Raw genomic sequence first — 26,935 nt, forward strand, 5'->3', positions numbered from 1 at the left:
CTATGATACTGGAGATAACTGTTTATTTTTTCTGCTTAAGGGGATTCTCAATATTCCTCATGGATGACTGCTTCCTTATGTCAGGTGTCTTCCACTTGACACCTTCAGTGAAAACACACACTAGCTTGGCATTAAAAGCATATTCCATGTTATGCACCGTTTCCTTTCATTCTCCTGAAGACAAACTGTCCATGTAGCCTTCCAGCTGATAATGAGCTTCTCTTGTGGTTGCTTTCCAAAACTCTGACATTAAGCAACTTCTACAGGTGGGTGCTAACACAGAGGTTATGTTTGAGTTGAAAATTTTCTTTTGTCCTGTGGCATAACTGCATTGATATTTAAATTAGGTTTAGAATACACAATGGATGACCCCTCTGTTGTTAACGAGCCTTCCTTCCTAACAAAAAGTGTTCTATTGTGGTGCCATTACTTGACAGGGTTTGCAAAAGGAGCTTCAATAGTTCTAACAACTTCAGACTGTGTTACTCAGTGGTACAAAACAAATTTTCATATGCTGGCTACGTTTTGGTGACTTTTTTTTTTAAACCACACAAGAACCATTTTTTTGCCTTCACAGCCCATGCTGTGACACTTTTTTAGTTCAGTATCTTTCATTATTCATTTCAGCTTCACCCATTCTCCTGTCCCAATTCAAGAAACTTTTTCTCTCAGTTTTGCTTCAAACCCCTTTTGAAAACACAAACACTTGCCATGTAGGTTTCCATTTCTGTCATTTCTCAAGACCTGGAACCAAACTAAAAATTGCAGTAAGGAACAGCACAAGTATACAACGTACAGAAGTCAGTATGCAAACTGAACAATTGGACTGCCTTTCCCACGCTCACCTGCGAACAGGCTGTGCAAGTTTGCTACGAGGCACTGGGATGCCCCCCGTGGAAGGGGCACTGGGTCTGGGCAAACCACTCCTCATCCCCGCTGCCCCTGCCGGCCTGGTGAGGGTGGTGCTGTTAACACTGCTGGCAGGGCTGGGCAAGCCTGAACTCTGAGCTGCAAGAGGCCCCGGTGAAGAACTGCTGTGTGTCAGCTGCGTGGCTTCCAGAGGAGCAACAGGACCAGGTCCGTGGTTACTAAATGCTTTCAGAGGTTGTCGCAGAGCTAGGGGAGATGGCGCTGCGGGTGAGCGGAATTTACTTGAAGAAGGTACTGGAAAATAAAACGCAGAAGTTACTTTCAAGCCTAACTTACAGTATGACTGAAATTAAAAACAGGCAAGGATTTTATGTGAAAATTCAAACACCACAATGTATAATGGAGTACAGCCAATCAAGCAGCAATGAGAAACAGGAATTCAGATGTCCTTTTTGTCATGTTTTTGATATAACTCCAATGCTCCCTCTACCTACTATGAGTATTTATCTGGATTTATAAGTAATGCCAATAAGGCTGTAACCATTCTATCCATCGAGACAGAAGAAACAGAAGTGAACGTATTTAGTAAGAAGAAATTCAGCAGTTTCAGAAATGTGTGTGTACCTAATTTCCATCTTTAAATCAACACATTAAAGTATATAGGATTCTAGTGTGACATCTGTGCACGTTTGCACTTTCTCAGGTACAGGGATGCAGCTCAGAGCAAGGCATCCTAAAGTTTCTTTTGTGCTCTTCAACCAAATCCATTGAATCAGGATTCATCTTATGATAGGGTCAAGTTCAAGATCTATAGTCTGAAGGCAAAAATATAAAAACAAATACAGTCAGCCATCTCCCAACACCAAAGAGATGCAGCTATGAAACTTAAACCAGACAACGCTGACAATTTATAGCTTTCCTCTTCTTACCAGTTTTACTTACAGCTGAATTCAAATACTTTGTTATCAAAGTTAGCCAGTATGTAAAATGCAGGTCTTTATCAAATCCTCCCTGAGAAATGTTAATAAACCAGTGACAATCTATTTATTGGCTTAGACTTAGAATTTAGCACTCTCTACAAGCCCTTAATTCAAAACGCACACACAAATGTATGCCTTTTTTTGTTTGTTTATGCATTTATTTTACTCAATGCAATAGGAAGAGTTCTTAATTATTATATACACAAGAATTAATTCTGAATTTTCAAAGACAACTAGCAATTAATGACAACTGATCCTTGCAGCAAAATACTGACAATATTTAAGTCCTTTGATAATACTAAATCTTAAATTCAATTCCTTATGAGTATCAGAAATATTTTAAAAATATGCATAACGTATCATCGAGCAGAATTCTTGAACTAATCAATCTTCTTAATATTTGAATGGAATTTCACCAGTTTCTCAGCCTGATTAGGATGGGATTCAGCAACAGCTGATGTTGGACAATCAATCAGAAAAAAGGAGAAACCACGCTGACATTTAGTGACCTTGCATGAGCAATTCCTTTTTGACTAAAACATTTCTTTATGCAGAGGAAATTGAGTTCCTCTTTGACAGATGCTGTACTTAACAAAGATGGCCCTTCGCACAGCACTCATTATCGACAGATCCACTACGAGTAAAGAGAAGTAAGAGAAGAAACCAGTAATGATAGGAACGTGACCTTCTATAGGGTACAGAGAAAGTGATAATTTCCAGATTGTTCTGCAAAGCTATTCCTGATAGGGGTTGATAGAAAGATTAATATGTACATTACAGATGTGAATTGGATTCAATTCCTTTTGGGATTATGCAAGAGGGCCCTTCTACTGACAGTAGAAAGCATGAGACTGCGGATGGGAAAAGCTGACAAAGGTGGTAGAGATGTCAGCAATACATGACAGTTGGTAAGTAGCAAGGAGAATAAATAAGAGCCTTTAAAATAAAAACCTTGGTGTCAAGCCAGACGATGGATTACAGAAAGCATTAACAGCAGAATGATGGGACAAGAATGGCAGCAAAGTGCTCCTACAACTACACAGATGACATATTAGAAGGGTGGGTTTTTTTTGAATGTGAAATTGTCAGTAAGATTGGTGTAATTAAATCAGCAATTACCAAGAGATTCTACAGTCTAAACAAAGGGAGCTTTCATCACTAAATTCCTCATCACCATACTTGGTGGAACTCAAATACAGCACCATGTTATCAACTAACCTACTGAATAATGCCAGTATATAAAATCTGGGCACAGCCTTAGGGTCTGCCAAGGACAGTTTTGGCTGCTAACACATGCACAATGGGGAAAAGGTTCAAAGCCTTGAGTGCAATGAAAACTTGTAACTGAAGAAAGTTTGTCATTTTCTCAGTTGTAGTGGAAACGCAAAATCATGGCCTGAAACAGTGATTGAGCACCTGGTGGGAAGGCAGGGCCAACCCATGGAGCTCAGGTGTGTGCAATACTCCTGAGTGACCAGAAGGGGTGGAGCCAGGATCCACCTCTTCCCAGACCTCATTTAAGGGTTGGCAGTAGGTGAGGGTATCTTGCTGGAGATCCCTGCCTACCTGAGATCTTCCAAAGGTAAGCAGCAGCAGCTTTTTTCCTTCATTTCTGTATCTGTGGTTGCTGTGTTTGGGCTTGTTCTCATTTGTTGGAGCCAAAGACTTTGCCATCCTGCTTTTATCATCCCATTATAGCATTACACCAGTGAATTAGTCTTCTCCATTCCCCATTGTTCTCCCACCCCATTTTGCCACACTTCCAGCTTGAGCTGTCAATTCACACAGTGTTTCTTGTTAGCACGCACACTGCAGACATTGCTGAGAGCTGCACTCACTATTTTACATAAAGGAATTAATTGTCTTTCAGTGAGCTATGATCTCTGAAGCAATTGCTGGCAAAGCACCTAACAATTCTGCTCTACGTGTGAAGACTTTTGTCTTAGTGCGTTTTTGGATATTTAATAAAACTCAGTTTAGCATATTTGTAAGACAGGATTACAAAGAGTAAAGTACTGCCTCATCTATTTGACACTATATACCCATCTGCAATAGTAAACTGATAGATGTTTCATAAAAACACATAAGAGTAGTGTTTAAACAACAGCACACAACTCCATCTCCTTAGACACTGAGTGACTAGAACCAACTACAATCAAAACCTCAGGCAGTAAGGAAAAATAAATGGCACTGTGCATGATGTTGGGAGGGATTTTCCACCCTCTCGAGATTCTGCTCTCCATTCCAGGGCAGGGAAGAAGTCAGCTGCAGTAAGGACTGCACCCCAAGACCAGCTGCTGCACACCAACTTGAAACCTGACCCAATTCAGATGCAGTTAAACTGAAACATCAATATGAGATGGTTCAGACTGATACAGAACAGTTGAGGGAAAGCAATGGAAATCAATAAGCTATTCTGTCATGTGACTGATACTGAATTGTCATATAAACCTTAACAATCTGTTACTGTGAGGTAAAGACTTTGTTACTTGAAGGTATTTTGAAATGTTTTACAGAAAACGATTAAAAAAACCCAAACATGCCAAAGTGCTTATGCAAAAGCTGTTAAGAGATGTAATGACCAACATTTTACGAACCTAAAAAGAATTTCTGCCCACAGTCATTTATTGTTCTGAAACAAAAGTCTTGTTTCACTGCTGCATAACACTGCTACAATCCCAAGAATCTCACTTAGGTCATAGACAAGAAAACCAATGCAGCAAAGACCAGAACATCTTGGTGTTTCTGTACGTTCCAACAGCTGCAGGCAGCGAGGCCACTAGCCCTGCAAGTGTTCTATGTAATGGGATGAGTGCAAAGCACAACCTGCTGGAAAGGGCACAGAGCTTTCGGAAGGAATAAAAATGATGGTCATATGCCAAAGCAGAACACTGAGAGAAGTTTTTTGCATTTGGAAAGAATATCGTAAAGACCATTAGAAACTTCCTGTCAGCCACGTGGATCTGCGTCAAAGTCATTACACTTTGCTAATTCAAGGGAAGGCAGGACACTAAAACTTTGTGAACAGAATGAAGCTGACTGAAAGAAGTTAGTGTTGAAGCACTGAAAGGCATGCTTATTGTCAACCGCCTCCAGGATCTACAAGGATTCTTACCATCCTTAAGAGTTTCTAACATAAAAATATCTTATGAACTAGCCTCAAGTAAGGTCTTTAAAAGAAAGCTTTCTTGTCTGTAATACACAATAGGACCAACTACATTTGAAGCCATACCATATACTTTTGTTTTCATCTCGGCAGTGGAACTGAGGCAGTGTCACAAGCAAGGCTCCCCGCATTAGTAAATAATTAGCTAAAATTGCCTAATTGGATTTGGAACTTCTCAAAAATGTCAACTTCAGTCATTAGCCAACTGGAACATTATAAACAATAGTCTCTAATTCCTTGAGGGGGGGGAAAAAAAAACAACAAAACAACACAAACTAAATTACTGTGGGGTAATAGTTTGGTTTTGAGAGGAAGGGAGGAAGCACAAGCAACATGTACTCATGCACAAATCTCCAGCTGATGCTGTATGCAGAAGGGTGAAGTTGTTACTGTTTGTTTCCAGAACTAAGTGAAAGACAATGTTTTCACTTGTCTGATCATTTTTCATGTTCAGAAATGTTTACAAAACTTGTTTTACAAACTGTATATTGTAAGAAAAAATCCCATCCAAGTGTCACCCCACTAAATACTCATTCAAAAGTCTGCTTTTTAGTGATCAATGCTAGAAGTCACCTAACAATTGGATTTCTCAAAATCAATCAATCTCAAAATCAGATGTAAAGCTTTTCTTTCCTTATGTGATACAGGAATGTATTTTCAATGTTTAGACCGAGAAGTTAGTTACTGGTCTACCACTAAATGTGGAAGTTGGTGGCCCTGCATGTGGCAGGGGGGTTGGAGATTCATGATCCTTGAGGTCCCTTCCAACCCTGGCCATTCTGTGAAGTTAGATTCTTCGTTACACCAAGAGCTACTCAGTTAATTTCAACATGCAACAGCAACTTCATTAATCTTGAATGTATGAGATTTAATGCAGGTGAACAATTATCTGAGACTTGCTGGAGCTTGATAAGAGGCTATAAGTTAATTACCTCCTTTTGCAGATGGAGTTTGAAGAAACTGTTTGGTTTTGAAGGCAGCACGAGGCAAATTTTTCTGCCTTTGCAGAGCTGTTGAAAGACAAGAAGTGTTATATTTGTCTAAGATGATAAGTAAGCTAAATTTACTGGGAATTTCAGAATGGCATCCGCTTGTGAAGCATAAAGAATAGAGTGAGTAAAACACTCCAAAAGCTGTTATGACTCCAAAAGTGATGGTTTTTTTTTAACGGTGCTTGCTCTTAATGGCCAAGAGTTACAAAGAAGCGTGTCAGAAATTTTGCAGTGCAAAATGCGCAGGTTCTGTAAGAGTAAAGCTGCTTGCAGGGCAAAACGCCCAGAAAGGCAAAACCAACCAACCAAACAAATAAATACACCAAAGGGAGAACAAGCCGCCTAGCACGCATGCTACAGCAATATGAGTGCAAGATCAGATAAAAAGATGACAATTTAACTTCCTATTTGATTAAGCAAGACTAAACCTTTCATTTTAAAGTAGTTTTCAAGAAAAAAGTTGTAGCCCTTTGCAAAAGCATCGCTTTTGGTATGAGCATCGTTTTTGTGCAAACATAAGCCATTTTGAGAGATGTTTGCCTCTTTTTCCTCTGAGATTACACAAAGGAGCTCAGAATGAAGACACAAAACTGAGGATTAGCAGCTGTCAGCAAGCAAACAGCATGCTTTTTTTTTATATAGCTCCTATGTCCTGCCTTTTTTTCTAGTAACATTCAAGGGCTAATACTGCCTTGACACATCCTTGCTACCTAGCAGATACCAAGAGAGAAGCCTGTGTTCCAAGAGCGGCAGAAACCTGGCAAAGAGAGAATTGTCTGTTGCCAGAAGGAATGCACTGATTCGGCACGTTTTCACCGCAGCATATTTTTGGAGGGAAGAAGGAAAGCAGTCAGTGAATTAAAGCTTTGCCTACACGAAGGCTTCTTAAAATGACGATGTATGAAAAAACATCTCTGCTCACCTCAGTGTGTAGTTTTGTGCCAGCATAAAACTACCTACACCAGTAAGGCTTATTTCCATAGCAAGAGGGAAGAAAGATGGGGAAAAAGCTGTGTGTGAAGAGCCTAACCCTGAGTAAGGAAACTCAGTGCTCACATCACCAATTCTTGAGTATCACTACGGAAGGCAGGAGGAGCAAATAGTACTAATCCTTTACTAAAGGATTTCTTATCCTTCAGTCAATGCAAAATTTGCAATATTTTGTGAACTATAAAGGAATTTCATCATGTGTTTTACCTTCGTTCTAAAAACATTAGGTAGTGGTCTATTCGTTTTGATCTTAATAACTAACTAATAATTTTGTTTTCAACTAATAGCAAAAATGAATGAACACATTCATAAGCGTAAAATGTGTCTAAAAGAACAAGAACAAAAAATCCTTCCGCCAACTAGGATCTAATGCAAAAAAGCATGAGGCAATGGACAGTTATTATTCAACTTCTGACACATGGCCTTACTGTAAACTTTTTTCAAAACTTCTAAACAGCCAATTAAACACATGAAGATGTTTAAAAATGAGCACAATTCCCAGACATCTTTTCTTAAAGCAATTTAGTTAAGCCAACCACTGGCCAGAGTGTTTCTGTCCACAAGGATTCCATAATACCACTTTTTGCTGAATCAGTGTTTTTGTTCTACCACACAAAATCAAGAACAACTTTTTCCTTCATATTTATGACCCTGGATGTTGTTTTCCCTGAATCATTCCACTACATTTAAATTGCCAACTGTACATGGCAGTAAGTTGCTTCCCCCATCATTATTGCACTACTTGCAAGTCAGAGATGTGACATGATGTGGAAAGAATTTTAAAAAATAATTTTATATATATATCAAATTCCTTCTTTCCTTTTCAGTGGAGACTCCAGGGAAAGCTCCCAACATCTGACAACTAAGCAGCATGTGTGCTACACAGAGCTGCAGGCAGGGAACTTGAGTGATGCTGTGGAAACGTGATTTGAGATAAGCATAGAGTGCATGCTCATCCACACTGTTTGCTGCTCTTGGACAGCTCCATATTATCTCTCAGAAACTGTGCAAGCTGAATATATTTAATTCTATTTATTTCTGATTAACTGAACTACCATACTTAGGTTTCCTAAAAATATACAAGTTCTTTTGCCCTGAACGTGCGAAGCAGCCAGATCTTGGCAAGCAGACTATGCTCGCTAATAATTTGAACAATCTACAGTTTAGCTCTTTGAAAAAGCATTGTAATTAACTCTGCTTAAAGGTTTCACATCCTTACATTATTAATGCTGCGTATGTTCAAAAGCATCATGCATATATGATCCACATAGCTCCTATGTAGAAACCACCTTATGCAAAGCTATACAGTCTCCACGGAGTACAATCTAAATGTAGAGACTTCTGCAATTTGTAACACACTGAAGTCTAGAAGATGCCTGTTCTTTGGAGAATGCAAGTATTACCCTGTCTTCCAGTGCTCTATAGTGAAATACTTATTGGCTTTCACGTTCAGAAATCCTTTCTGCATGACAGCAGACTGAACCACGTGTAAATGAAGATTCCAGTAGTTACACTTACTATGTAATTTACTCATTCAATCCCTTTTCAAAGAGAATTTGGATTTTTCACCAAATTACAACTAAAGCTTATAAAATGCCTTCATCTTTTGCAATTGTACTTACTGTAATTATCTTCCATCTACTCCTTAATCAAGCATGTATTAATTTGCCTACGTAACCATATCAGGAATTGTCTGTACAGAAACTTACTGGATTCCTAACTCATTTTTGAACGCCAGCAACCATAGCAAGTTCAGTTTTGCAGCCACAGCAAATGTGCAAGTAAATTATGAACAGCAGATTGTTGACAAAAAGAAAAGTAGTGATCCCAGGTGGCAAGCCAGCATCCTTGCAAAGGTAAGCTCATGCAAAACTAGCAGGTATGAGGAAGCTTTGAGTCCTTAGACTCAAAAGTCATTGCCAAGGGAAAACAAAGCTTTGCTGCAATTTAACAGTGCTTTGTGCAAGGTGACAAAATATAAAACCAATAAAACAAAAAGTGTATAATAAAAAAACCACAATTCTGGAAATTTTTTATACAATGTACAATTTTGAGGAATTTTTTTAAATCCAGACTAGGCAAAGATACTTACTCATTGACTTCATACACAAACCGTTTTACGATTGTCAATAGCAAGATTCTGACAAACATCTGTAAGAGCAGGGAAACTGTAAAAGCTAGAAATCTGGGCTTTGTTAATGATATTTAACTTACATTTAGATGTAAGTTGCCCTAGAGTGGTTCACATTTGGTGAAAGATTCCCGTAAAAAGCAAACAGATCTACCTAATGCTTTTTATGATTTTTCAATCCATCCAGTAGTTGAAAACAATTATGTATGCATAAACATCTCACTTTTGCAATGAAGTAACTCAAATATTGAAAACGGAGACTTCTTCTATCTTATCTTTCTACAAAGTTTCAGTGCAAATATTAGAAATTAGAAAGTAGCTTTCTGACTAGCTAAGCTGCCCTCTCTACTCTCCCCTTTCAAGTTCACTCCATTTTAAAACACCAAATGCAATCTGTGTAGATTTGGCTATAGTATCACACAGTTGGGACTAATTTACATCCAGAGTCACTACAAAGACAGAAATCTTGTTGTCTTTGCCAGGTCTGTACTGTTCTGCATTTAACTGCACTTGGTTGTATTAGCAAACTGTTTTGAAAGGCCTATAGTTAAAAAGGCCAATCAGATATGCTAGCGTACCTTTATTCTTCAGCAGGTAAAAATGAAATTTGTTTCATTCACAAATACTATCTTACATTACTCGTCAAATACTTAGATTACTGGTGAACTTTTCTAGATCAAAGCTCTACAAATAATAATATTTATAATGTGTTCTTCCTTTGAAAATGTCACACAGGATAATTCATTTTCAAACTTGTTTTGAAATAAAAATGGTCAGGAAACATTTAAGCAAAAGGAACTGTCAATATTGACATATAAAGGAAGCACTGAATATTTGCGTTTCATTTGCTCTGGCTTTAAGGTCACCATTTTTAAGAGACTTGTGAGATCAGCAGTGTTCTCATATCAGTGGTTCACTTCCTACCAAACCAGCAGGCAGTAACCCAGCACTGCGCTTTTTGTTTCACGGGACTCAGGTTCACCTAAACCTTTGCTGAGAAAACACTGATGTTTGAAAAAAACAAAATCTGCAACTGAATACAAAACTTTCAGGTGACAAAGCAGAGAAAATTAACTGCAAATGAGTTAAAATTGCATGAATGATTTTTATTAGGTTTCCATAGTTAAAAGTAGCAAAACCATCATCAAGATAAGCATTCCGGTAGCATGATGTGTTTTTCTAGTCTGAATAAAATACAACAGTACAAAGCATTATACTTTCTGTCTAATGCTACTTTACTGTTTCAGAGTATTTATACTTTGTATATGCTTTTAGGATGGTATGAATGTTATTTTAACAGCAGATTAGAAGTTCTTTCAGTACATTCAATACCTGATCTATTTTAGGAGAAAAAAAAAAAAAACCAGCAGTATTTCAGACAGATGTGATTAAAATCCAGATTAGCACCTCTAGTGTGGCATGCAGTGTTTCTCTGTGCCATGAAACTGGAAGAAAGCTCAGTACCATCACTTAATTCTGACATATCCACTAAAATGTCAGGAAAGTACTTACTGGCTGAGGCTTGAGGTTGAATGCGAGGTATTCCTCCATTTGGCACTTGGAAGTTTGAGTCACTTCTGCTGTTTTTCACAGACTCAGCTTGGATGTTAGATGTCCTGGACAGGTTTGGAAGACTACGCCTTAGCTTTTCTGTGTGAAACAACACAAAGATATTCACTACATGTAGCCTAATGCCTGACAAAGTTCATGTTATTAACCAATAGCTGAACTCAAAATCTAAGTGACACAAACAGTTAGCTATATAAAACTAATCTAAATGCATACTTTGCTACATAAGTTCTTTAGTCATCTCGAAATAAAGTTTTATATTTATATATAAAAAATGAAGAACATACAGCTTTCACTTATGGAAAAAAAAAAATATATATATATATATATATATATCAAGAATGGGGTTTTCCAAAATTGAAACGTGTCATAATTATAATTCCTTTGGTTTTGTTCCTGCAGTACAGCAATTGAATACACAAATCTGTCATCCAGTGTTGCATACTTTCTGAAGCCTTTATCTAGAAAACTATACTATACGGTGCTTGCCATGAGATTAAAAACAGTAATTTTTGAAGCAATATTTGTCACCACTCAGTCCCATATCAGCACACTATGTAACAAACAGGTGCTCGCTTGGAAAGAAATTCCTATCACTCAGCATTCAAAACTACAGTGTTATGATTCTTTCACATATGACTCAACTATTAATTCAGCTAATACTGATTGTTTAAGGAGCTTATAAAATGTGTACAATTTCTCACAGAAGGCAAAAAGATGCCATTAAGTTTTTCTTGTGGCATTCTGCGTATGTCCAACCCACGCAGAGCTGGGTTGATAGCACTACATGACAGAAGAGCACAGCTGACAAGGCACAAAGAATGGCCAACCTAACTATGAGGAGCGATGCAGGGAAGAAGTACTCTAACCACGCACAAGCACTAAAGGTGAAAATGAAAGTAAACATCTTTATAGGCTGAATATTCTTACAAGTTAGCATGGCAGTCTGTACATTCCTGAACATTCAGATTTCCCATTATCCTGTCTAGAGCAGAATAAAATCCCAAACAACATTTTTGCCTCTGAATATCCAAGCAATATCCAGCCGCACAAAAGACACTGCAAGGGAATTCCTTGGAAATGTTTCAGAACACGTCATTACATGCTCTATTTCCATCCCTCTGATACTTGGGATAGCAGCCTTTTGTACCTGGCCTCTCACGGAATATTTTTGTTGTACCCCATCTAGCATGCATTAAGAGTTTCATGAAGCCCTAGAAAAGAATGGGAAAGGAATTCTCAACTAAGTCACAATATAGGCATAATTTACTAGCTTTTCTGTTGACTGCTTTCCTACACGTACCTAACATTTCTGCAAACCTCTAGGTAAGATTTATGCTAACCCTTCCAAAGATATTCTTGAATAGCTAATTAGATTTGCAGGGTCATCTTCCCCAGAAGCTCTAGCCTACCACATTTATTTTCTTAATTAAAAGTCGAAAATCTCTTAGTCAGTGGAATTCTGTAAGTGATAGAGATTGCTACTGTATCAGCAGGAGAAAAAAGAAACAGAAAAACTGTTAAAAAATATATTTCTACATCAACCTAACTTCAGACACTTTACATCTACCTTACCTTGAAGAGAAATAAATAAGCTCAATTCTTTGAATCGAAATGTATTTCTGAATTTAATATTATTTGCCAAATACCTACCTTTTTTTAAATGGGAATATGCTTGTGGAATTTCAGCTCTGTTAAAGGAGTTTTCACTGGCTTGCTACCAGGAAGTACATTCAAGAAGCAAAATTGTATCAGAACAGCATTATTATATGATAATACAATCGGTGTGAAGTTTTCTGCAGTTTTACTGTTTGGCAGTTTGCACAGCTTCAACATTTATTTAAAATAGTCAACAAAGATAGCATTAATATGTTAAGGCCGTATTCATGGTCAAAGAGCTCACAGTCCTGCAGTGTCAGAAGAAAGCATGCAGCTATCTCACAGGCTAGAGGCATGCCTAAACCGCAACCTTACTCTTATTCTGAGCAGTTATATTCTCTTCATTTTGTTCTGTCATCTGCAAGGCCTACTGGTGAACAATAGTTTCCTTTGTGCTCTCCTTTATCGAAGTGCATTTCACTGTCACAGACAGAACTCAGTCACAAAAAAACTTGACTACACTCATTGACTGGATAACATCTAAGATACAGAGGAAGCCTATCAACTCATGACAGCTAGAGCTCCCCAGCAGTATTTAAGCTTTGCTTACTCTACTTTTTCTTAAACAGCTCTGAGATTAAACCATGGTATTGTGCAAGCGTATAGTTTCAGCACTTCACCCCAAACAAAATCTTTTATGGGAATTACACAGCTACCTTAGCTACTTGTGTAGTGAGAACAGAGCTTATTACCTTCACTTTTGACATTACTGGTCTGCATATCTGTAGGATGGCCTTGAAGTGAAAGACGAGGTTGCTGTAAACGGCTAATCATAGGTTGGGGTGACACTCTACTGTATTCTATACTTCGAGCAGGTGATCGGGAACGAGGAGAATTCCTTGGAGACTGTTTTGGTGAAGGCCAGGGAGAACTACGAGGTGACGGTGAGAACCTGCTGACGGCAGGGTGCACTGTGTGATGTGTGCCATCTTCTTCATCTTCTAAACTCTGTGCATCAAGCTCCTGGTCACTGAATGTGCCTCGCCTCGTGGAATTGCAAGAAGAACCAGAACTACGCCGAGAAGCCGATGCTGCATACTCTTGCCGGAGGCCTGGAAACAGTGAGTAGACTGTTACTTTTTATCAGCCCACATATGGTGCAGACTAGAAATCCCTGACACAACTACCTGCCCAGTGCTCAAGCTAACATTTGGCTCATCTTCCCTCTTTTTATTTGAGACATAAAATTAATTCCAGATTAGTATCAAACAAGGTTGTCTAACAGCTGAGTAAGTAGATGAGTTTCTTCCTTTTAATACTACAACAATTACCACTGTATTTGTGCTACTTGTTCATCTCCTCTCCCAGGCTAGATACAATTTAATTTGGTTATCACGTACCACCCTGTAAGAATTATAGAAGCTGCAATGAAATGCCTCTTGAGATACATTAGTAAATATAAAAAAAGCTACCCCTATTGAATCTAGAGTTCAGTTAGACCAGTGATCTCCAAAGCTGGGTGCACTTAGCCCAAGGGGTACACAAAACAATTCAATCTGATAAAGGGAAGAAAATTTTTTGGTTGGTAACGTTAAGAGATAAAACAGTGTTTGTAATTACTGTTTGCTTCACTTTTGCATCATCCTTTTAAAATTTCTACTTTTGTATATGCTTATAATGTACATAATGTCCCAGGGCAAGAGTACATGTATATAATGGTATACATTTCCTTTTCTTACCCAGGAAACGGAAGTCCTTAGCTAGTGTTCTCAGGAAAACTACATTTGTATATCCCTAATAGAGTAAAGACTTCTTTCCCATTCCTGCTAAGGAAGTTCTGCTGCAGTTTTTTAATTAAAAAAAGATCAGTTATCCCACTTGATTTTCAGGATGCAAAATACTTACTTTCTTCCTGCATTCGTGCTAAAATTTGCACATCTGTAACATCATTTAGCTTGTAATTAGATCCAATGGAGTCTTCATCCATCTCTGATGCACTTAATTCACTGTCCACAGAGGATTGTGGACTTAGTGGAGGATTCCTATCAGCTGAGCTTTTAAGATGGCCTATAGAAAGAACATGAAGTAATAGGAGATGTTTAAAAAAAAATAAAAAATGCATATCCTGGTAGAAGAACCAACAATCTGAAAACAGATTATGACTTAAAACAGAGATAAACATTTGAAATATCTGACTGCAAATCTATGCTGAAAATGAGTAACTTTATAAAAATCATTATAATGGTGACAGATGACTTTAATGACATAAATTTGGTCCATTTGTGCCAAGGTTTCAATTGCTATGACATTTGTACAGCTCTTATAGAAAGAGCACTGCATGCCTGTTCCATTTACGTCTTTGTTCTTATTTCTACACCCGATGAGGGCTACTCTGAAAGTAATGCCTTCTATTTGATTATGTTGGCCTGCAGTGTCAGAATGGATGTTGGTGATATGGCAGTAGAGGTTGAACTTTCTTGCCAATATTCCATTACAGTTTGTTGCTGTGTGACAGATGGCAACAGGACTGTAGCACATAACAAAGACCAGAGCTAGATAAATGAAAACAAAACTTCAGTAATGACTGGTGAATATACTGCAGTGCAGGATTCTCTTTATAAGTCCACAGCAAACTATGGATAGTGGAACTTTTAATTAAATGTTTTTTTTCTTCCCTGCAAACTAACTTAAGTTAAAGTAAATGCAATGAGCCAACATTCTGACTTCGGTGTAGGGAGATGTTCCACACATCAATTTTTCTAAAGCATAGAAAATGCCTATGGCGCAGAATAAAGGCAGAGAAGGTTGCCAGAAGTTACTGTTTATACTGATGTCTGCAGAGCCTTAAGGAATATCTTTAATTGAAATACGTGCTTCTTTCTTAGATTACATTGTTCATATTGCAGCTGTACTGATGGATGCATTCACATATCAAATGATTCAGTAAATAAGTATTATGCAATTGCAAAGACTTTACAGCCACCAACAGGTAATGTCTAAAGGTACTACTGAAGGTCAATTCCAGAAGCTTCTTATGTGCGCTGGGACTTCACAGAAGCCATACTAAGAGTTTTGGTCTAGCTGTTAAAATGTAACCAGTTATCTTAGGTATGTGGGTATCCAAAGAAAACACTGTAAATGTATCTCATGCCAAAAGGTGTCTGTATAAAAAAATGTCTTTCCTAAAACGCTTAAATACCGCACGATGCAAACTTCCTACAAAGAAAACACTGATGAGTTGAGGTGTCCTTCTTATTCTAGGTTCCATGAAAAATGTAAAGTATCTGAGCATGTATTTCTGAAAGAAAGGATCAAACACACACACTTACCTGAGGTACCCGGAGATATGAACTGTTTCGCTAATGCAGATTTCACTGGTGTTGAGGAGGGAGAGTTGAAACCACTGCTGTAGGGGCTACTGGTATTTGGACTATAGGAGCTGGCATAGCTGACTGCACTGAAAGGACTATTGTACAAACTCTGTCTCTTCACGGCTGTACAAAAGAGGAGGAAAACTACAAATTATAATACAGTAACAAGCAACAAGAAATGCATATAATAATATGGTAACTTCAGTGTGATTTAATTGCTATACAATTCAAGCAAAGCACTTAAGTCAGCAGGGATTTTTTTTCAGCTGATTTCTTAGTCTCCTAGGTACTAATCCTAACACAAAAAAACTACAAGATAAGATAACATGCACTTTCTCGGATCTAAAATTGCTACACTCATTTTCTTCGTGCCCAACCAAGGAGGAGGGAAGCGACTCAAAATTTGACTGTAGTAGCTAAGCTATGCTAACATAGAACCTATGCATTACATACAAATCAGAGACACCACTAAGTATCAAGGGCTACAAGAACCATCCTCTTTGTAATTAGCTGTAACAAAAAGAGACATCCCTACATATATCAAGGTAAGAGTACGTGAAACACAGTTGCCCCAATTACAGTCTGAATGAGTACTGGATGCAACCCTACCAGCCTACCTTGGAAAATGACAGATGTTACAGCAATAACAGCAAGTGCCCTCTGAAGACAAAGAGTCCTTAGTATGTGTAAGTACTGACAGAAAAAGATTCCTTTTGGCTACTCCTAAGGAGCTGCTGCAACACTGCAGTCATCCAGACAAAATCCTAACATGATTTCCACATAGAAAACCAAACGGTAAAATGAAATTTCTGAAGCAGTTACCTTTGATTTTATCCATTTCAAATGTTTTTAAATATCAATTGACCAAAACAACCTTGTTCTCATTCCCCCTAGGTTTCATCTCAGTCACTCTTAGAGAATCACAGCTAATCCCTGAGATGGTGTTGATATATAGACAGAACTAAATCAGCCAGCGTTCCTATACCTCCTGCAATTGCCTTTTAGGGTGAAAGAGTAGTTAATATGTATATAAATCATATGGAAATGCAGTTTGTGTCTAGTTCTCCAGAATTCAGAGATTCTGGATTATGCAATATTTAAACAGCAACCCCAAGACTGGTACCAGAGAACTAGAAACACTGCATATGAAATTTCCCAAAGCCAAAAGAAAAAAATCTAAGTTAGGCATGGCAAATGCTTGTTTATATTTCTGGATACTCTGAATCTGTTTGGGATGATAAAGCAGAAAAGACAGTCGTAGATTTTACTGCAACCCAAACTTAAGAGGTAGATTTATACAGAACTTAAAAAGGCTTCTCCAGAAGTCACCAACACAAGCCATGTGGTGGTTGTACTGTTCTACCAGTCTTCAGTTTCCCAAAGAATGTAACTAAAGCAACCAACCATAGGACAACATCACTTACTCAGAGAATATTTTTGAAGTACACCAGGATGACACAAATCACTACATTGCCACGCTAGTTAGTAAAAATGCCAGATCTTTACCAGGTTAAACTAAAGCATCACTGCTTCCAATGCTTCCATCTATACTAACGCTTCTTGTAAGAGCCACTTTCTCTTTTGGTTGCTCTCACCAACTATTTAAGACTTCAGCCAAATTAATTTCTTAAGGGTATGCCAGAAAGTTAGCTACCTTAATGTGAAATTCATTTCATTAGAATCCATAGTCACATTTACTACATCTGGTCAAAAATCCCTTATCAAAATAAGAGTCCTTAATGGCTCTCTCAAACTGTAGGATTGTTTCCTACTTTGGGATTCTTCTGCCAGTGGGCTTAAATGCCACATTCGAAGTAAGAGGTACAATTTGGCAACTGCCACTGCTATTGGCCTTATGTGTTTCAATCCTGAAGTACTTCCAGATGAATTTTAATTAGCAGCATACATTTCCACTATTATACCTCCACTCCCACAGCTGCCAGCTTACAATTTACTTCAATGTTTTGTTCAGAAATTCAGTTTTCATTTCAAAATAGAAAATAGAACTTTGATGGGGAAAGTGGGAACCGAAGGAAACATGATCAGTTTTGGTAAAACAGTTTCTTCATCGCTGAAAGTACTTTATGCCAAACTGACAAAAAATTGTATTTAGATTAGTAGCCAGCAGCTCAGTGAGCTGCAAATTAAACTGTAAGGCATGACAGTTTTGAAACTGGCAAGAATAGGCTTCACAGATGTGTGGCAATATACTCAAGCAGGCTCCAGGGGGAAAAAAAAAAAAAAAGAAAAAAAAAAAGCAGAAATTGAGCTTTTCAAGAGGAAAAAAAAAGGCTATTGATAGATGAAAAGATGTAAGTAGATGAAAAGATAAAAATAACTGAATTCCATTGTGCCATGTCAGGCAGTTTGGCATTCACTTGGTTTACTAAAACTTCCTTTATTCTGTTTATCTTTTTAACATTAAAAGAAGCCAAATAGAAACAGTTGCATGAAATGCTGCCTTCAGCAGCAAAGCCTGCTTGAGCTTCTCCTCCCACCCCACTCTGCTCTTGGTCACTACTTCCTCACTCACTCAATACAAGCAATAGAGGGGTTGCACTGTTACCCAGACTACTAAAGCACTGTCAATAATAACTGATCTCATCAGAGGACCAGTTTTTAGTAGCACCCCAAGAGGGATTGTGTTACCACAACTGAATGGCTAGCAGAGTGCAGCAGAGGCAGAAACAGCAGGAATTCAAACTGCTCCGCTTTCACTTTCATTATTTTAGCCTGAAAGTGAAAGCTATGTGCTAATTGCACCAGCTATGAAATTTCAACGAATTTTAGTAAATATTCTTGAGGCGCCTCCATTTTATTTTGTGAATGCCACAAAGGAAACCTGAGCTTTATTATCAAGCCCAGCCAACAAAGGTTATTAAAAGTGGTTGTATTCTGGTCGACTCTGATGAGACAACTCAGTGCTATTTTAGTGTTCATGCAACAACTCCAAAATACCTATTCCAGAAACCCCTAAAATATAAGTATGCACAACAGTTCTTTATTTTGTATTTATTACACAAACACTAAAATATCAAACACAAATTTGGAAACAACTGTACTACTATAAAATCTGAAAGACAGCTCTTTGTACATATCCACAGTGATACTAAGTATTTATGACACACAGATTTCTTCAGATGAAAGCAAGCATACTTTCATTATATACAGATAAGTGCTCCCTAGTACATCATGAAATTTATATGGTACAACATTTGTCATCATAGGCAAGTATGAATTTCTACCTTCCTCAGCACTGTATTTTTTCCCCCACAACAACAGCAGCAATCAAACGAAAAAAAAAACAACTGGATTCAAGCAATTTTTCCTGGTATTGAATTCCAACAGGGATTTCTACAGCATAGGAAGGCATTAAGTGTTTTTCAACAATGCAAAATACGATCCTTCTTAGGAGTGACAATGTTAGTAAGCTGGATAAATTTTAACATGAAAACAATTCTCTATTAGATGAAACATCAGCTTTGATTAGATCATGCAGTAGCTTTTAAAACATAGAGGGAAGGGTTAATGAAACAACGAGCATTTTTATATTAATGCATATTTTCTTTTATAAGATTCAGAAACAGCATTCACCACCCAGTTTATTTTAGTCAGCATTTGGTTAAATTGGTCTTCAATTTCTCTTTTGCTCCAGAATAGAGAGGAATAGTATTTCTGGGTTCCTGCTGCTGATTTCTTCACATGCTCATTCATAAAATCCAATTTTGTTTTAGACACCCTTGTGCTGGAAATGCTGGTCTCCAGCCAACATAAAATGTGCTTTTTGCACTTTTGACCAGGACTGGAGGGCAAGGCTCAGAGAAGACTTTGCACCAGGACACACCTAAGGTTACCTGTAGTCTGGATTCTCCTCCAACACTAAGCAGTCCTCTCCCTGCAACTGTAAACCTCAACTCAAGAGCAATGAGCACCACGCATTTCGTGTTCTAAGGAACTGTTTGCATGGAGCTGAAATTCCCTCTTCCCTTCTTTACCATCACACAATGGAAAAAGATTACTTTATAAGAAAGGAGAAAATCTGGAAAACAAGAGTGCATTTGAGACTGAGAAGAGGCAAAAAGATTAGAATCACATAACAGGAACTGCCAATGAGAAAATAGTCATGGCAAAACAACAGGGATCAAGGAGAGAAAGTAACAGCAGTATGAAAAGCCTTATCTGTGGAGACTGGAACTGAAATTTATTAACTGAATCACTAACTCATAGGTGAAGAGCTGAGGATCCTTGAGGCAGAATCAAAGAGAATGTAAAATACAAAGCCCAAGATATTCTGGAAATTGTGGGGTAGGAAACACACAGCTTACAAGAGTGGAGCTTCCTGCTACCCTATTTCTGCTGTAGTCTGGTTGGTCTAAAGGACAATCCTATTTTCTGTTACAAATTCACTTTTCCATACAGTTTTCTCCAACTAGCAGTATTAGTGCCCATCTCTTCTACCAGAAATATTTTTCCCTGTTTGTACCATGGGTGAGTTGCTGTACTCTTGCGAGAGTAACTGCCAGAGGTAGATTGTTGGGGATATGGAAAAAAGACAAGTTGCCTAGACACAGTTTGAATGGATCAGACTTTCAAGTTCAGCCATCTCATACAGCAACATCCTGCCATCCTGCTCCAACTACGACTAAACTTCTAAAAATATAAATAAAATAAATAAATAAAATAAATAAATAAAAACTTCTATAAATATAAAAAGTGTTAGAGAAGCTGTGATACCTGCTGAAATGAAATAACTCATTGTGAAGGCAATTTCAGCATTAGGTTTGCTAGTTTTTATAACTGGATTTTTCATATTATCTACTAGCAGTGTTTTCAAATTTTATTAAGAACAATCTTAGTACAAATCAGAGTAAAGACTGAATTGCGCCAAAGAATCCAACGAAGGGGAAAATGTCATAATAAAACTCAGCAAAATTTATGTATAACCACGTGAAGGATGGTTGGGAACATTTGTGGAAATAACTGTTCAGATATTCATAGGTCAAATCCAATCATTCTCTTAATTCCTGCAGATAGTGGTAAAAAAGAAAAAAGTAGCACAAGGCTGCAAAAAAGATGGAAATACGGAGCAAGAATAAATATTAACAGTAAGAAAGGTATTTCTCAGTATCACTTTTTTTTCTTCCCAATAAAAATAGACTTAAACAAAGAAGTTAAAGCAAGTTTTGGAAAACAGTCAGAGGTTACAACTGAGTGTTGAGCGTTCACAGGGCAAAGTATTACTGGTAAGTTAACAGGAAAAATAATGAAGAAATTAGATGGGCAGAAAATTCTAATCAGACCATCAGCATTTTGCTGCTAATTGGACATCAGAATGCTGTGAATCAAAGAATGAAGGCGGTAGGTTTTCCTCCTCAAGGACCAGACACTCAACTCTTCCCCAGTTTGGAATATAACCAACTATACTGCACAAGAAGGACAAAAATATATATCAAACTCTGGATTTCTGAATCTGATGGTGACACCATCTTACGTTACCGGGGATGGGAGGAAAACAAATCAATATCATCTCCCCATGCTACTCAAGAACTTCATTTTCTTAGAGAAAGTAGCTCATCTAGAAAAATAAATGTTCTAACATACTGACAAGCGCCTACCAACTAATTAGGTATAACAGCTAGTGTAATACAGGCTATTTTAAAATAAGCCCTCCAAGCTAATAACATTGGTCAGGAGCTTTCAGAAAGGAACAGATCACAGTTATGCAGGGGACCTAAAACTCTGAGATCCTCCCTCACACCTAATGCTTCATTTTATTCACAATGTAGAAAATTATGACAATGAATTTTTGCAAACCATGACAACTTCAGGCAGAACTAACTGCTGCATCTCATTCTCTTCTTTCACAACTATTAGCTAATTCTGATCCCTCTGACTCTGTTTAATAGTAAGTACAACCCAGCGGTGTTAATATTCAGAACTCACCTGACATCATCTGTTCCAGCCTGTGGATCAGTGACTTTTTACCACATTCAATGTCAGGACTTGGGTAATCCAACACCCGCCTGCACCAAACTAATGGGCTGACACATTTTTGCATTGGAGTCAGTCTCTTCTTTGGAGACGTGTGTAACCTGAAAAGAAGAAAAACATTATGAAGACAAACAAAATGTGGATAAATCAGGCATGTAAAAAAATACTATGCACTACGCTATTTCTATTCTTATACTATACATACAGTACAAACCCTAAATAGAAAGAAAGCACAATTTTTAGATTTAAATTAATGATTTTGGATACAGTCTAATACTGATAACATGTGGCTATCTAAGGATTTCTGTCAAAAGCTGATGCCCATATTGTTACATCTTCATAAACCAATTGGTATGCCAGAAACAAACAAACCCCCATATTATATGGACAGTTTCACTCTGTTACATGAACATACTACTGATATATCTGATACATACAATAAATGTACAACTGATACTTGATTTAAGTAACATTCACCTTAAAGAAAAAAAAGAAGAATCATGCAATATGCAACTACAGTTTTCCCAAATGCAAAGAAATTGTAAGCAATAACTGCCTTAAGTACTGAAATAACAGGACACATCTCCTAATTTTGTATCCTTGAATGATAAATGTTTTCTTTCTACTTATAACTTGTACCCTGGCACCTGATCCTTTAGTTTTCCTTTGCACACTGAACAAAGAGACTTCTCTGTCCTAAGGGGTACACAGGCAAGCATTAAAAACAAGGAAAAAGAGATAAAGCATGTAGGGGACTAAAGGGAAACAAAGGGACCGTATCGTTCTGGTGGACATGCTGCAAGGCCTTTGCCCATTAGCACTCCCATTCATTTATTCTAAACTCAGTATTTCGTAACTGAAGAAACAAGCATTCCATTTTAAAGGCTCTAAAAATTTAGCTGAAAATGTATCACCCCTCAACAAACCATTCAAAGGCAAAGCCATATTCAATCGCTCACTCAAAATAGGGATACCTAAGCCTTATCTTTGGAACAAAAACAAATCTGGAAATTTGTTTCAGCAAAAGACAAAGTAAACTGCAAGATCTACAGCACTAACCAGAGCATTTGCATTTGCAGAGATGGTTAAACGTGTGTCTCTTCTAGGAGCACCTAGTGACAGACCTCATATTCCAGTAGCTTAGGAAAACTTGAGAATCATTTGAGTCAGCATGCTCGCATACAAAACAGCAGAAATTCCTGTTTCCTTGATGCCAATGACATCAGAAGTTATTTTTCCATAGCTCTATTAGGAGATTATTAACTAGTCCCTCATCTGTAATTCTAGAACTTGATTTTTTTTTTTTTTTTTTTTTTAATTACTGCCCTTACTGTCTTGGCTGCTTCTTATACAAGCTTCCCAAGAGGCATATTTAAAATCACCATGAACGTCATGAACCTCCCATGCAGAACACTGATCACTTTGTTCAGAACACGCTCTAACACATTCTTCCCTCAAACACTGAAACTAAAAGGCTGTATCTACAAATGCAGGAGAGAGGATTTATTCTCACCTATCAGGTTTTCATACGAAACAAACTGTTTTTAACAGTGCAGTAGCCACTGCTCCATGCAACAGCACACGTGGCTTACACTCTGCCCACTGTTATGCTGGTCAGTAAAAGTGCTTTTGCAGAGATCCTTACAAACACTCTGCCCACAAGAAAAGCTAAGAGCCCATCACACACTTACATCCTTGAATATTCTTGGAAAGAAAAGGATCTGCTTGATTTTCATAGTTCCATTGCAACAATTATACTAATTGCTGTACTTAATGCACTTACCTGCATATAGACAAAGTCAACATCTAACACTTAACAGCACTCAAACGCCTTGAATTCACTCTTTTTAGGATCTCATGTACTCTTTTTTCCATCCTGATTTAGGGTTACACAACTCGAAAGAGTCAAAGGCAGCCAAGCCAACCTTGGTGCTGAGCAAGGAGACTCCCAGCTCCCTGGCAGCAGGCCTTGCCACGTTTGAGAAGTTCCATGCACATTTGAAGTGTTTACAGTAATACCCAGCACCATGGGCAAGAAGTGCACGTTCTCTTTCTATAGATGCACATGGTGGGTATCTCACACAATCTTACAAGACTAATTACAAAGACAAAAGTTATTATTTTCTGCAATTTCCAACTGTTGCATTTGTTTGACAAGCAATTTATTTACTGATACAATCCAGGCTCACACAGTTCCTATTTTTGCACTCACCCTCTAACCAAACAAACCCATACTGCAGATTTCCCACCTATTTCCAGCCAGTTGCTTTTCCTTTGTTTCACCCTACATTTAAAAAAAAGGCAGAACTGTAGAATGTATACATTTCATGCAACTTCTCTACCTCACCATAAGCAGCACACGTGCACCAATGCAGTAACACGATGACTCTTTCAGGATAGTTTATTCCATGCTGTGCCATTATTAATTCTTGTGAAGCAGTGATCTTTATCCCATGTCTGACAAAGAGCAGCTAATTTACATTCTGAAACTGATGCAACTCTTGCTTTGCTTAATTTAAGTTTAAAAAATAAAGACCAAGAGCGGGGTGAAGCGCTGGAGCAACGCTTCTATTTCTTCCTCTCCTCCCAGTAGCAGAAAGGGAAAAAGGAACAGAAAGGACACTATGGAATTAAAATAAGCATGTGGATATAACTTCACAAAGTTCAGTGATCTTCTTTGTCCAGCTGCTGTAGGACTCTAAAGGTTCTCTCTAGCTGAAGAGCTTCCCAGAAAAAACTTCTTTCCATCCATGACCATTTACACGTTCAACAGCAAAATAACTCCTCTGAATGGCAGCACAGCCACGTTACAATTGAAGATTACCAATGACTTCATACATCTTTAAACACCATTAAATCACCTTCTAAAAACAGGAAATGGAACATGTTTGAGGAAGCAGGCAATTTACAGTTACCACCCAGACTTCAAATATTAACACATCAGAAAAACTACACTCCAACTGATCCACAAGAAAGCAAAGACTCAACTACAGCTTAGTGGCACAAGATCAAGTAAATGAAAACAGTACATGAAAAGAAGCTTGGGAGCACCGACCTATTTTCTAACAGCTTTAAGAAGCTCAGGCACATGACTGTGCTGCACAGGAACATTTCCTTCCTCCAGCTGTCACTAGTCGGAGTGACAGAGCATTCTCAGAGCAGTGCCAGCCTGAAATGTAAAGCAGTCAGGGGCTCTGCTGATTAGTTCTAGGAAGACGCAGCACAAAAAGGGAAAGGCTTTTGCACAGGGACAATCGTCATTAGGCACTTGTAGGACAATGCCAGCCTAACATGGTGAGTTGTAGCATGTTGCACAGGGGCACAGCTGAGCTGGGAAAAGCTTTGAAGTAAGAAGACACAGAGGAAGGAATGGAATTTTGCCATAAGGATTATCTCACCTGATGAGCACACCTCTCAGCACATTAAGATACAAGTGGCTGGTTGCCACGAGCATGAAGCCAGAAGCTAAGATTCCAACCAGGAAGAAAGGAGGAGTCTTTGCACCAAAACTCTTTTATAGTTCAAGTGCATGAGAAAAAACATGCAGATGAATAACAAGGTGAAGATCCAATTGGACAGAATACACCAAGTGCAAGAAACTTGATTTAAAGCTTCCTTATTTTAGTCACATTAAGCAAGAACAGGCGCAAGAGAGAATGAAACAAGGGAATGGATAAACGTGTTCCAGACAAAAGCAGGATGAAGAAAGCTACTTGATATGAAAGAAAAATAGATAAGTAAGTACAGATCAGTAAGAAATTCCCCTAAGATATCCAGGAAAAAGCCCATGAGAAAGAGCTACTAAAAGTAAATAAATCTGACAAGAATACAGGGCAGTCCGAGAAACACCATTCTGGGCACAACAGTATGAAAACTAAACTAGAGTTAGCTTCTCTAAACTAGAGAAGCTTCAGAACTCTACCAACACCTACAAGGAGGCAGAAATGTGGATCATGCCAAAATAAAATGTGATTATGAGGTAAATCTGGGGAATACCATTAAGGCAGTAAAGGAAATTTGTGTCAAAGCTTTCATGATAACCAAATATGAACCATATTTAAAAGCCAGGAATACCACACAAGAAATTAAAAATGGGAAAAAGTTTCTTTTCTTTCTGCAGTCCTGGAGCATCCATTCCACAATAAAAAAGATATCTCAAAGACATTAGTCTTTGATGTTATGAGTTATTACACTTCAATAACTAATAACTTGCGTAACCCTTAGTCACCTTAACATGTTGCTTTCCACACCTTCCTCATAGTTTGGGGAGCTGTTATCAGAATTTGGTTTGAAAAGATAAACCTTACATCCAATTTATACTTAACCTGCCAGCATCACCTTCTCTTTTACTTAAAGCCACAAGCCAGGAGTTGATCAGAACCTGTGCGGGGTCCAAGAGGGTAAGGCAACATTAACACAAGGCATCTTTAGGAGTTGAGCAGAAAACAGTGCAATGTAATTCCAGCAATGGGATTTCATTCAGGTGCAGCTCTGGACTGAAACACACCACATTTTACTGGTTCACCATGGCAAACGTTAGGGTGTTCAGCGGGTATCAAGCAATTAGATGAAAGATGATCACTACAGATGACAATCGTATTTTTATCCTCTATATCTCAAAGCAGCAACTTAGCCAGCTAGCTGGAACAGATGACTAGATCAGAAGTGTAAACTATTAAAAATAGGTATTACTTTAACAGAAATAGCTGCTGAATTATAGTGTGTGTAGCAGGAAAAGCACTCCCTTTCCATTTCAACTAAACAGCATACTTAACAAATACTGAAAATATCAGTTTTCACTATTAACATAAGCAATCCACCAGTAATTTCACTTTAAATAGGCAGCAAATGCCTTCTGTCTGAAAACAAAGTCAGTCATCCATGAGCTATCCCCCAGCCATAATGGTGGGCTTTACATGAAAGTGACAGGCAAACACCAGGATGGGCAGGGTAGCTTCTAAAGCAACACCACGTGTAGAGGATGCAACTGTGTAGAAGTTCACTGTGCAGTGTGCATAAAACAGATACACAGCAACCTCTATACAGTGCACTATGTGCACATCAGAGTAAGTTCTGAAGAAAAATCGCTATGCTTTGCTCTCATATTTAAAAGAAAGCTTTTCAGAAAGCTTAGGAAAGTGACTGTGTGACAAGTTACTGCAAAGTAAGTGAGAGTGTGCATCCACAGGACCTTAACTCCAGTGATTGCCCACGTGTACACACTTATCTTGCAATAAATGAGACAAGTCACTTTTTAAAAGCAGCAGAGCAAGCCA

At 38.0% G+C, this 26,935-nt stretch overlaps 1 protein-coding gene and 1 long non-coding RNA gene across 3 annotated transcripts in view; one reads left to right on the forward strand and one right to left on the reverse strand.

Moving 5' to 3' along the window:
* The window catches only part of SLAIN2 (SLAIN family member 2), a 33,540-nt gene that overhangs the window by 3,246 nt on the left and 3,359 nt on the right, over positions 1 to 26,935 (reverse strand). The window contains exons 2-8 of one of the 2 annotated variants that reach the window (XM_085223199.1): positions 21,612 to 21,760; positions 15,627 to 15,791; positions 14,203 to 14,364; positions 13,050 to 13,409; positions 10,642 to 10,779; positions 5,949 to 6,026; positions 846 to 1,164 (exon numbers count right to left, since the gene is read on the reverse strand). In XM_085223199.1, coding sequence (XP_085079325.1) covers positions 846 to 1,164; positions 5,949 to 6,026; positions 10,642 to 10,779; positions 13,050 to 13,409; positions 14,203 to 14,364; positions 15,627 to 15,791; positions 21,612 to 21,760 — 1,371 coding nt within the window. The remainder of the gene's footprint in view (positions 1 to 845; positions 1,165 to 5,948; positions 6,027 to 10,641; positions 10,780 to 13,049; positions 13,410 to 14,202; positions 14,365 to 15,626; positions 15,792 to 21,611; positions 21,761 to 26,935) is intronic. The other variant, XM_085223200.1, reaches the window with a different exon arrangement.
* On the forward strand, positions 21,755 to 25,353 carry LOC146544492 (uncharacterized). Its single transcript, XR_014883156.1, has 2 exons — positions 21,755 to 23,727; positions 24,180 to 25,353. It is a non-coding gene; the product is annotated as an uncharacterized LOC146544492 (long non-coding RNA).

The sequence above is a fragment of the Meleagris gallopavo genome, chromosome 4, assembly GCF_905368555.1.
Source record: "Meleagris gallopavo chromosome 4, MGAL_WU_HG_1.1, whole genome shotgun sequence".
Lineage (NCBI taxonomy): Eukaryota > Metazoa > Chordata > Aves > Galliformes > Phasianidae > Meleagris > Meleagris gallopavo.